The 13,472-nt window shown below is 35.8% G+C and overlaps 1 protein-coding gene across 14 annotated transcripts in view; it reads right to left on the reverse strand.

Annotated features, from left to right (window-relative positions):
- CSPP1 (centrosome and spindle pole associated protein 1) overlaps positions 1 to 13,472 on the reverse strand; it is a 130,191-nt gene that overhangs the window by 63,120 nt on the left and 53,599 nt on the right. For all 14 annotated transcript variants that reach the window (XM_050802019.1, XM_050802021.1, XM_050802015.1 and 11 more), the window contains 2 exons: positions 12,207 to 12,328; positions 11,761 to 11,839 (listed from right to left, as the gene is read on the reverse strand). In XM_050802019.1, coding sequence (XP_050657976.1) covers positions 11,761 to 11,839; positions 12,207 to 12,328 — 201 coding nt within the window. The remainder of the gene's footprint in view (positions 1 to 11,760; positions 11,840 to 12,206; positions 12,329 to 13,472) is intronic.

The following is a 13,472-nucleotide window of genomic DNA, read 5'->3' on the forward strand; positions in this document are numbered from 1 at the left end:
TATCACTGCTTTAAAAAATCAGTTCCATTGTGTATTTACCTTTTCTAACTTACTTACAATCTTTTATTAAGATAAACAAGTATGTTTGTGTATACTATCACATTGGATTATGAGTAGGTAAAAGGGAAGATGAGGTAAACTAGATCAAATAGTTCCTAACTGACTTTTTATTTTTTCAGAGCAAGGGGGCTCTTTTTGGGTAAATGAATAAACAAGGTTGAGAGGGTCTATGTGAGTAAACTCATTCTCTCAAAATATACTGTTTATAAATTATATGGTGGATTGGTTCTCTCAATATCTATTTCACTCATGATCTCTCCTGTCTATATCGCCCACATACTCACAGACCCAAATTCTTAACCTTTATCTATCAACTCCTCCCTGACTCCCCCAAAAAGGGGGTTTAAGGATTTATGTAGTCAGATCAGGATGAAAGGAAGGAAATGATTAGGGTATTAAATACAGTCATCCCTTGGTATCTCTGTGGGATTGTTTCCAGGACTCTCTGCCTATACCAAAATCAGAGTATACTCAAGTCCCAAAGTGAGCCCTATGGAACTCCCACATAAGAAAAGTAGGCCCTCCACATACATGGATTTCACATCTCACTTTATTTATTGTACTTTCTATTGCAGTTGGTTGAAAAAAATCTACATGTAGGTGGACTCATACAGTTTAAACCTGTGTTATTGAGGGTCAACTGTGTACAATTAAATGATTTTTAGTAAATTTATAAAGTTGTGCAACCATCACCATAATCCAGTTTTAGAACATTTTTATAACCCAAAAATATCCTTCATACCCATATGCAATCAACCCCTACTCAACCCCCAACCCCAGGTAATTAATTAAGTAGCCTACTTTCTGTCTCTATAGATTTGCACTTCCTGGACATTTTATATAAATGGGACCACTATAGTATACATGTATAGATTTATTTATCATAACATTTATAAGGTTCATCTGTATTATATCAGTAGTTCATTACTTTTTGATGCTGAATAGTACTTCATTGCATGAATATAACACATTTTGTTTATCCATTCACTCACTGATGGACACTTGAATTGTTTCCACTTTTTGACTATTATCAATAACGCAGCTATAAACATTCACATCCAAGTCTTTGCATCTACATGTATTTTTATTTCTTTTGATTACATGACTAGGAATGGAATCGCAGTGTCATATTCTTTTTAAGGAACTTCCATTTCCTGCAACTGCTTTTGATATATTGATTTTGTAATCAGTAATTCTGTGAAAACTTTCATATTAATTCCAATATTAACCATATATTCTTTTGCAAATAACAGCAGTTTTCTCTCTTCCTTTCTAATCCTTGTACCTATCTTCCTTCCTTTCTTTCTCTTATTTTTGGCCTTGCTGAAATTATTAAGCCCTGTGAAAGGAAGCAATGATAGAATCTCAAAAGGAATGTTTTAAATCTATCACCATTAAATAAAATACATGATGTAAGTTTTTCATGTTTATAGGCTCCCCTCTAACCTACTTTATTACATTTTTAATCACTAATGAAATTATTTTAATGGTTTTTCTTTGCCTATTGGGATATCATACAGCCTTCTTCTTTATTCTGTTAACATGGTAGATTACAGTAGTTGATTTTATCTAACACCAATTAGCTCCTAGTATTCAGACACTGTCCTAAACACTTTACATATTTTAACCATTCGATCATCAGAAAAACCCTATGAGGTGATATCATTATTACCCCAATTAACAGACAACGAATAGGAGTAAGAAATATACCTCAAGCTAATGCATGGTAAAAGTAGGATTCAAACCAAGGCAATCAGGCTCCGAAGTCTAGGCTCTTAACTGATATACTCTACTACATTTAATCATCCTATATTCGAGAGTAATTCTAATTCAAGATCAATAATCCTTTCTCTATACTTTGAGGTTCAGTTTTAGGATTCTTGTGTCTGTGCTAATGAGTGTAACTAGCTTGTAATTTTCCATTTCATACTGGTCTTATTAGGTTTAAGTATCAAGATTATGAAAGTCTCATAATAGTAACTGGAGAGTATTCCTTCATTCCACACTCTGTATTAGTCTGTATAAGACTGAATCCGGCCAAGAAGCTTTTTTTTTTTTTTTTGAGATGGCATCTCGCTCTAGTCACCCAGGCTGGAGTGCAGAGGCGTGATCTTGGCTCACTGAAACCTCCGCCTTTCAGGCTCAAGTGATTCTCCTGTCTCAGCCTCCCGAGTAGCTGGAACTACAGGCATGTGCCACCACACCCAGTTAATCTGAGATGGGGTTTCACCATGCTGACCAGGCTGGTTTTGAACTCCTGACCTCGGGTGATCCACCCACCCTGGTGTCCCAAAGTGCTGTGATTACAAACATGAGCCACTGCACCCAGCCAACAAATTCTTAACTTATTCCATCACCAAAGTTGAAAAAGATCAGACAGTTAATAAAACAAACAATTTCCCAATTCTATTTTGGTTCTTCTTTTTTGAATTTTTTGCTCTATTACTGTAGTAAGTTGTACCTTTTGCTCCTATACTTTTAGTGGCTACACTAGAAATATAATAACACACCCATCTTTATGAAAGACTAAAGCTAATCAAAATCTTTACCATCCTCTCAAATGATACAAAAAATAAAGTGTGCTAAATTAATGAAGTCAATGGAAAGAAGACGGATTGTGTGTACATCAAAATAGCTCACAGAGAGTCACAGGTTCCTTCCACCTCTCATGCTAAAATGCTTGGAAACAAATAGAGATATTTGAAAGTCATTGGTTTGTAAGATAATTCAGCTGGTCACTCAGTTATCTAACTTTTATAACAAGTTTACACTTTTTAATGTGGCCTTCAGAAAAATTTAACAGAAAAGAACTTATAAACAACTATACTGAGGATGGGAATTAGGATTAACTATAAATGGGCATGAGGGATCTTATTGGACGGATGAAAATGTTATAAAACTGATTTATAGAAAGCACTTCTAGAATGGCAGAATAAGAACTTTAAGAAAACCTGCTACTCCATTAAAGCAACGAGAACACGAGTCAAAATTGTCAAAACCAACTTTTTAATAATTCTGGTGCCATGTACTGAATTGTGTTCTTATATCAAAGCCCTGCGTACTATTCTGATGGTATTTGGAGCTGGGGACTATGAGAGGTAATTAGGTTTAGATGAGATTAGGAAGGTACAGTCCTCGTGACGAGATTAAGTGTACTTAAGAAAAACTGGGGAGGGGTGAAATGGAGTGGGGGAAAGACCAGAGACCTTGCTCTCTCTACTACGTGAGGATACAATGACAAAGTCAGGAAAAGTGCCCTCATCAGGAACCAAATCTGCTGACACCTTTATCCTGGACTTCTATGTCTCCAAAACCAAGAAAAAATGTCTGTTGTTTAAGCCACCCAGTCTATGATATTTTGTTATAGCAGCCTGAGCTAAGTAATTTGGAAATTCATGGAAGGCTTGGAACAATCCAAGGAGAGTTTTTGTTTTTATGTTAAGGTTGGTTTTCAGTAAGAAAAACAAACTTTGTGGCATTTGAACTTGCCCTTTACTTTTCAATTTCTCCTTAGCTCTATCATAAACTTAAAATCTAAACGCTGTCCAAAGACAGTTGCTGTGAAAACCAGTAATCTAGTATCCACTGGACAGGTAGAATAGGTCTGGAATTCCCCAAAAATCCAATCTCTAGAAAAATCTCACTTTTGACCTGTCTGGCAGCTCCCAGGAAAAGCCCCATTCACAGGGTCTATCTTTATTTTTACCAGACTCAGAGCTCTCTATCCTGGGGTTTTGTATAAAACAATCAGCAGTAATTACTTAACATCATAGCTATCTAAAACAGTGATACCAGACAGAGCAAGCAAAAAGCTGACCAATAAAATTAAAAGAAAAATCTGGGAAATAACATGCCCATGAGGCCTTGAAAAACTCCAACACATTCCTGAGAATTTAGAAACCCACATGCATGTGCAATTATACGGATGCCCGAGGAAGCTCTGAGAACACCTCTCATTTCTGGCTGGCATTGAGGCCCTGTGCAAGTGGGATGTGAAAGCTAAAAGCATGTCCCAGCACACACACACAGAACCAGTTGGCACAGGCTGGGAGGTTTATTGGGTCAAAGCTTTTAAAGAAATCTCAGTCTAATCATGAACTATTAAGCTATCCTAACAGAGACTTCAGTGGTCACATATGACAAAGAATACACACTTTACAAAGGGTACTTAGAAAACAGCAACAACAACAAACCACAAGGATGAGAATCTAATTTCCACAGTTGCCACACTATGTTTCCTAAATGTTCAGTTTTCACAAAAAAAATTATGACACTTGCAAAGAAATAGAGAATTATAAGCCATACATACAGTGAAAAAAGAAGTCAACAGAAAATTTCAGAGGAATACCATGCCTTGTATTTAATCAACAAAGATTTTTATTCAGTTATTAGAAATATGTTGAAAGAACTAAAAAAAAATGTCTAAAGAAATACAGTGGCTGGGCACAGTGGCTCACGCCTGTAATCCCAGCACTTTGAGAGGCCGAGGCGGGCAGATCACCTGAGGTCAGGAGTTGGAGACCAGCCTGACCAACATAGCAAAACCCTGTCTCTAGTAAAAATACAAAATTAGCCAGGCCTGGTGGCGCATACCTGTAATCCCAGCTACTCGGGAGGCTGAGGCAGGACAATCACTTGAACCTGGGAGGCAGAGGTTGCAGTGAGCCAACATTGCACCACTGCACTCCAGCCTCGGCAACAAGAGTGAAACTGTCTCAAAAAAAGAATTAAATTGCGAAAACAATGTTTACCAAATAAAATTAACAACAAAGAGACAGAAATTACTTGTAAAAGAACCAAATAAAAATGATAGAGCTGAAAAATATAACTGTAAAGAAAAGGGAGCCAAGAGCACATCTGAGCAGGAAGAAGAAACAATCAGTGAACCTGAAGACAGGTCAATTGAGACTACCCAGTCTAGAACAGAAAGAAAAAGACTGAAGAAAAATGAACAAAGCTTCGGATATTCTGTGACACACCATCATGTGTACCAATGGGGGTCTCAGGAAGAGAAGACACAGAGAAGGGGACACAAAGAATGTTGGAAAAAATAATGGGCAAAAATATCCCAAATTTGATGAAAAATATTATCTACAGATCCAATAAGCTCATCAAACTCCAAGTAAGAAAAACTCAAAGGGACCCACACCTATACAGTCAAACAGTTGAAAGATAAAGACAAAGAGAAATCCTGAAAGCAAGAGAATAACCATTCATCACATACAAGGAATCCTCAGTAAGATTAACAGCTTATCAGAAACCATAAAGGCTAGGGGATGCCATATTGTGTTAAAAGATAAAGAATGCCAACCAATACAATTCCATACTATCAAAATTATCCTTCAAAAATGAAAGCTAAATTAAGACATTATTAAATACAATTCAGAGAAGTCATCACTAAGAGACCTGTTCTATAAGAAACGCTGAAGGGAGTCCTTCAGCTTGAAATGAAAGAACACTTGACAGCAATTGAAGTAAGCACAAACAAATAAAGAACACCAGTAAAGATAATTACATGGGCAAATATAAAAGATATTACAAATGTAAAGACGTTTGTAACTTTATTCTTCTCTATTTGATTTAAAAGATAACTACGGATGGGCACAATGGCTCACATCTATAATCCTAGCACTTTGGGAGACCAAGTGGTTTGAGGCCAGGAGTTCATGACCAGCCTGGGATACAAAGAGAGATGCCTGTCTCTACAAAAAACTTAAAAAATAAAAAATTAGCTAGGCGTAGTGGGAGTAGTAGCTACTTGGGAGCCTAAGGTGGGAGGATCCCTTGAATCCAGGAGTTTGACGCTGCAGTGAGCTATGATCATACCACTGCACTCCAGCCTGGGTGACACAGCGAGATCCTATCTCCAAAACAAAACAAAAAAAAATTTTTTTTTAATCAGCTGGGCATTGGTGGTATACACCTGTAGTCCCAGCTATTGAGGAGGCTAAGGTGGGAAGATTGTTTGAGTTCAGGAGTTCAAGGCTGCAGTGAGCTATGATCATGCCACTGCACTCTGGCCTGTGCCCTGTCTCAAAAAATCAATCAATCAATCAATAAAAGACAACTTCATAAGGCAATAATTATAAAACTGTGTTGAGAGACTTAAATGTATAATAGTGTGATTTGTATGTCAACAATAGCATCAAGTAGAGAAAAGGAATGACTTTAGAGAAAAGGTTTGTGTACCATTGAAATTAAGTTGCCCTTAAACTAAACTCATTTATTTTAAATTAAGATATTAATTTTAATCTGTAGGAAAACCACAAAAAAACTCAAAATTATGCAAAAAACACCAAAAATATCAAAATTGAATGTTATTAAATATTTAACATAAAAGAAACTAATAGGCCGGGCGCAGTAGCTTATGCCTATAATCCCATCACTTTCGGAGGCTAAGGTGGGCGGATCACAAGGTCAGGAGATCAAGACCATCCTGGCTAACATGGTGAAACCCCGTCTCTACTAAAAATACAAAAACAAAATTAGCCGGGTGTGGTGGTGGGCACCTGAAGTCCCAGCTACTCGGGAGGCTGAGGCAGGAAAATAGCATGAACCCGGGAGGTGGGGCTTGCAGTGAGCCGAGATTGCACCACTGCACTCCAGCCTGGGCAACAGCAAGACTCCATCTAAAAAAAAAAAAAAAAAAAAAAAAAAAAGAGGCTGGCCACGGTGGCTCATGCCTGTAATCCCAGCACTTTGTGGGGCTGGGATCACTTGAGCCAGAAGTTTGAGACCAGACTAGGAAACATGGCAAAATCCCATCTCTACAAAATATACAAATATTTAGCCAGGCGTAGTGGCATGTGCCTGTAGTTCCAGCTCCTTGGGAGGCTGGAGTGGAAGGATTGCTTGAGCCCAGGAGTTTGAGGTTGCAATGAGCTGTGTGATCACACCACTGCACTCCAGCCTAGGCGAGAGAATGAGACCCTGTCTCTTAAAAAAAAAAGGAAGAAGAAAAAGAAGGTAATAAAGGAGGATTAAAGGAATAAAAAGACATAAGACATATAGAAAAAAATTGCAAAATGGCAAACATAAAAACCAGGAAGTAACTGCATTCTGTCTATATAGAGACATCTTTATAGATTCAAAGACACAAATAAATTGAGGGTAAATATGAAAAATCATACACCATGCAAACAGTACTAAAAGAGAACCAGAAAAGCAACATTTATATTAGAACTAAAAGCACTTTATGACAAAAAAACTATTAGCAGAGACACAGAAGACTCTCTGATACTAATAAAAGGGTCAAATCTTCGGTAAGACACAATTATAAACATATGCATAAAAAGAGAGACCTAAGAAATGAAACAAAAACTGACAGAATTGAAGAGAAAAATAGACAAGTCAAGAATAATAGCTGGAGTCCGGGTGTGGTGGCTCATGGCTGTATTCCTCGTACTTTGGGAGGCTGAGGCAAGAGGATCGCTTGAGGCCAGGCGTTCAAGATCACACTGGGCAACACAGGGAGACCCTGTTTCTACAAAAAATAAACAAATCAGTCAGGCGCAGTGGCACATGGCTGTAGTCCTAGCTGCTCAGGAGGCTGGGGTAGGAGGATTGCTTGAGCCCAGAAGGTTGAGGCTACAGCAAACTATGGTCTCACAACTGTATTCCAGCTTGGGCGACAGAGCAAGACTGTATATCAGAATACACACACACACACACAGCAAGACTGTATATCAGAACATACACACACACAAAGTAATGGTTGGAGATTAAATACTTCACTTCTAATAACAGAACAACTACACAAGATCAACAAGGAAATACAAGAAATAACACTATAAACCAACCAGATCTAAGAGACACTTACAGAATAATACACACACCAACAGGATAATACACATTCTTCTCAAGTGCATGTGGAACATTCTCCAGGACAGAATACATTAGGTCTTAAAATAAGCCTCAATAAATTAAAAAGGACTGAATGAAATGATACAAAGTTTGTTCTCCAACTGCAACGTAATTATATTAGACATGAGTAACAGAAGGATACTTGGGAAATTCACAATTATGTGGAAATTAAACAACACATTTCAAAATAACCAACAGGTTGATGAAGAAATTTTTTTAATTGGAAAATATTTCGAGAGTAATGAAAGTGAAAAGACAACATATCAAAACTTAAAGGATGTAGCTAAAACAGTACTAAGAGGAAAGCTTATAGTTGTTAAGTATATATACCAAACAAAGGGAAAGATACCAAATCAATAATCTAGATTTTCATCTCTAGAAACCAGAAAAAATGAGAGCAAACAGAACCCAAAGTAAGCAGAAGGGAGGAAATTTAAAAGATTACAGCAGAAATCAATGAAATCGAAACTAGAATAACAACAGAAAAAAAAAAAAAAATCAACCAAACCAACAGTTATTTGAAAAGACCAACAAGATTGACAAATGTTTAGCTACACTGAACAACAAGAAGGCTCTGAATCTTCTATTAAAATCAGGAATTCTATGATGGAAAGAATGAGGTCAGAAAAATAAATAAGTAAATATAAAAAATAAAATATAATCAGAAATTCACAAAGGGACATCACTATTAATCTTCTGAAAATAAGAAAGGACTGTAAGGGAATATTATCAACAATTATATGCCAACAAACTGGACAACCTAGATGAGATGGACATATTCCTAGAAATAAAAACCTATCAAGACTAAATCATGAAGAAAAATAAAATCTGAATAGACCTATAACTAGTTACTAAAGAGACTGAATCTGTAATCAATAATCGCCCAACAAAGAAAAGCCCTGTACCTTATGGTTTCACTGGTGAATTCTATCAAACATTTAAAGAAGAACTAATATCAACCCTTCTCAAACTTCTTCAAAAAGTTCAAGAGGAGGGAACACTTCCTAATTCCTTCTATAAGCCCAGCATTGTGCTTATACCAAAGCCAGAAAAAGACACCATAAGGAAACTACAACAGGACCACATATGAACACTGATGCAAAACTCCTTAACAAAATACTAGCAAACCAAATCTAGCAGCATATTAAAATAATTATACACCATGACTAAGTGGAATTTATTCCTGGAAAACAAGGATGGTTATGGTTAAACATAAAAAAAAATCAATCAATATACCACATTAAAAGAATAAAGGGGAAACCCAACATGATCATCTCAATACAGAAAAGCATTTGACAAAATTTAACACTTGCATTATTAAAACTCAACAAACTAGTAACAGAATGAAATTACCTCAACATAATAAAAGCCATATATGAAAAACCCACAGCAAACATCATATACAACAGTGAAAGACTTTTCCTCTAAGATCAGGAATAAGGCAAGGATGCCCACTTTAGCCATTTCTATTAAACGTAGTACTGGAAGCTCTAGTCAGGATAATTAAGAAAGTAATTAAGAAAGAAAAATAAGGGGCCGGGTGTGGTGGCTCACACCTGTAATCCCAGGACTTTGGGAGGCTGAGGTGGGCGGATCACAAGGTCAGGAATTCGAGACCAGCCTGGCCAACATGGTGAAATCCCATCTCTATTAAAGATCAAAAAATTAGCCAGGCATAGTGGTGCACGCCTTTAACCCTAGTTACTCAGGAGGCTGAGCCAGGAGAATCACTTGAACCCAGGAGGCGGAGGTTGCAGTGAGCCCAGATCGCACCATTGCACTCCAGCCTGGGTGACAGGGTAAGACTCTGTCTCAAAAATAAAATAAAATAAAATAAAAAGTATCCAAATCAGAAAGAAAAAGTAAAATTATCTCTGTTCACAGATCTTACCATCTTATTTGCAGAAAATCCTAGATTCTACAACAAAACTATTAAAATAAATGAATTCAGTAAAGTAACAGGATACAAGTCAACACCCAAAAATCAGCTGCATTTCTAAACACTAACAATGAACAATTTGAAAAGAAAATTATGAAAGGAATTCCATTTATGAAAGCAGCAAAAAGAATAAAATACTTAGGAATTAACTAAAGAAGTGGAAGACGTATACTTATACAATGAAAACTATGAAATATTGCTGAAAGAAATTTTAAAAGACATAAATAAATGGACATATATCTTATGTTCATGGATCAGAAGACGTGACACTGTTAAAATGTCAAAACTACCCAAAGATTCAATACACTCACTACCAAAATCACAATGACTTTTTTGCAGAAATAGAAAAACTCATCCTATAATTCATACGGAATCTCCAGGAATCCAAAATGGCCAAAACAATATTGAAAAAGAACAAAGATAGAGGACTCACATTTTCTGATTTCAAAACATTCAAAGCAACAGTAATCAAAATACTAAGGTACTGGGATAAAGGAAGACATACACACCAAGGGAAAAGGATAAATAGCCCAGAAATAAACTCTCGTATATTTGGTCCAATGATTTTCAACAAGAATGCCAGTATCTCTCAATGCAGAAAGGATAGTCTTTCCAACAAATGGTGCTAAGAAAACTGAATATCCACTTACAAAATAACTAAGACAAACCCTTATGCAATACCATAAAAAAATTAACTCAAAATGACTCAAACATAAGACCTAAAATTATAAAACTCTCACAAGAAAAAATGGGGCAAAAGCTTCAGGATGTTGGATTTGGCAATGATTTCTCACACATGACACCAAAGGCATAGGCAACAATAATAAAAACAGATGAACTGGACTTTATGAAAATTTAAGAATTTTGTGCATCGAAAGGCAATATCAACACAGAATGGGAGCAAATATTTCCAAATCAAATACCTGACATAGTATTAATAACCAGGTAATATGGAGGACTCTGAAAGCTCAACAACAAAAAATAAACAACCTAATTAAAAAATGGGCAAGTACTTGAAAAGACATTTCTCCAAAGAAGATATACAAATGGCAATAAGCATATGAAAAGATGCTCAACCTCACTAATCATTAGGGAAATGCAAATTTAAACTACAATGAAATACCATCTTATACTCATTAGAATGGTTACTATAAAAACAGAAAAAGAAAATAAATATTGGCAAAGATGTGAAGAAATTGGAACCCTTGTGCCCTATTGGTGAGAATATAAAAAAGTATAGCACTTGTGGAAAACAGTATGGTAGTTCTTAAAAAAATTAAACATAGAATTACCATATGACCCAGCAATTCCAGCTCTGGGTACAGAACCAAAAAACTTGAAAACGAGATTTCAAAGAGATATTTGTAAACTTATGTTCACAGCAGCATTATTCACAAATAGCCAAAATGTGGAAGCAACCCAAAGTGTCCACTAATGGATAAATGGATAGATTTTAGATAAGCAAAATGTATACAATTACAATGGATTATAATTCAGCCTTAAAAAGGAAAGAAACTCTGAAATATGCTAAAAGACGGATGAACCTTGAGGACATTATGCAAAGTGAAATAAGCCAGTCACAAAAAGATAAACACTGTATGATTCCATTCAATATGAGGTACATGGAGTAGTCAAAATCAGAGACATAGAATGGTGGTTACCAGAGAATGGGGGTAGGGGAATGGGGAGGTACACCATTATTATTTAATGGGTATAGAGTTTCAGTTTACAAGACAAAAAGAGTTCTGAAGATGGACTGTGGTGATGGTTGCACATTATGAAAATATTAAATACCACTAAATAGTATACTTCAAAATGTTAGGATGGTGGCTTTTAGGTTTTGTGTATCTTTACAAAATAAAAGTGGGGAAAAATTATTCTTTTAACTAATAACTTACACAGCAGGTTGCGCTAGTTGGTGGGTGACAGGAGCACTAACATAAGCTGCAGGCTGTATGCCCATCATTCCTGAACCATCTTAAAGAAAAAAGAAAAAAAAAGTTTATTTAGAATAACCATTTAATAACATTTTATTTATTCCTCCAGAAAAAGGTACATAATCAAAATGTTACCTAGGGAAAACCATCAATATTTCCTCCTGGGTTAGAAGTTAGCAAAGAACAGCATAAGAAAACACAATCGTTATTTCTTAAATAGAGATGAAAAGGAAGTAACTATAAAATGTAACTGGGCTTTAAAATAGGGCATTTATTAAGTCAATATATAACATCTGAATTAAGCAAAGCTGTGCTTTTCTCATTTAGATATTTTTTGTTTACACAAAAAAACAATTTTCCTTATTGAGCCATGGGGGGAGAAAATGCTTACCCTATAGATAACTTACAATAAGCAAGACTGGGATCCAAAGTATTCCTGGCCCCATAAAAATAGTATGCATCATCATAAGGAGTTCGATAGTTAGTAGCCAAAGGTGGTAGTAGGGGAGGTGGAGGCAGAGGTGCAATCCTGTATGAAAATAAAAATGAAAAATTCCTCTCTTGTTTCATGGCAATTTAAAAAAAAAAAAATCAAGATACTACTCTTTTGCAAAAACAGTACTGAAAATCCTATCACTACTTTAGAAAAAGTCACCACCTTGCTCCAATCATTCATCAAAAATTATGACTCAAAAAGCAAATACTATTACATAGGATTTCACAATTTCAGGTACATTTATGTAAGACAAAAACCTGGCTTAATATTCAACCAATTAATATCCAATAGGCACAATGTGCCAGTATCAAATAAAGACAGACATGGTCCCTGTCCCTCAGGAGTAACATGAAAATAAACAACTACAGTCAGGTACAAGCAAATTAAATAATTATTAGTACAAGCAAATTAAATTAAATAGTAATATAGCCCAGAAAACGTAGAGTGCTATAGGTACAGGAGCAGGGACATTTAAACCACATGAGGGAGAGAAAGCAAGCACATGTAAGGCTTTCCAGAAGAGGCAACGCTTAAGTCATGCTACTGGAGTGAGCTTGTGTGTGTTAGAGGAAGGACAATCCAGAAAGAGAAGGCAAAGAGCTACAAAACAGTGTAAGCACAAATGGTTCAGTCTGACTGAGGAAACGAGTGTATTTCTTAATAGTAAAATAAAAGCGACTTAAATACCAAAAGTAAAGTACTGACATAATCTTTAGTATTTCATAAATGTAAAACTTCTGAAAACCTCTACATTAGCACTTCATTACTGATTAGGAAATATCTCTGTATTTCCATCAATGCAGTATTTTTCAGTAGTAAAAATGGCAAAGGCAAATTCCTTTAAATGAATAGAAAGAGATGGCAGCATTCTTGAATGTTCTCACTGTTGTATGTATCTTAACAGGTTCTCCCTTGTCATATACTTCAAAATAATTCCAAAGAACTAAGAAGGCCCTGAAGTTCTCTTCAGTAGGGAATATCTTTCATATTTACTAGCCACTCAATGTGTCTAACCCTTACACTATCCTCACAACAAAGATACATAAACAAAAATGTCAAATAACTGTTATGAAAGGGAGCTGTCATTATCATTAAATCTAATTTTATAGAGATTTATACAAACTAATCCTCACAACCCTGTAATTATAAACATGAAATAAAATATACTACTACTCCA

The sequence above is a fragment of the Macaca thibetana genome, chromosome 8 (assembly GCF_024542745.1).
Source record: "Macaca thibetana thibetana isolate TM-01 chromosome 8, ASM2454274v1, whole genome shotgun sequence".
Lineage (NCBI taxonomy): Eukaryota > Metazoa > Chordata > Mammalia > Primates > Cercopithecidae > Macaca > Macaca thibetana.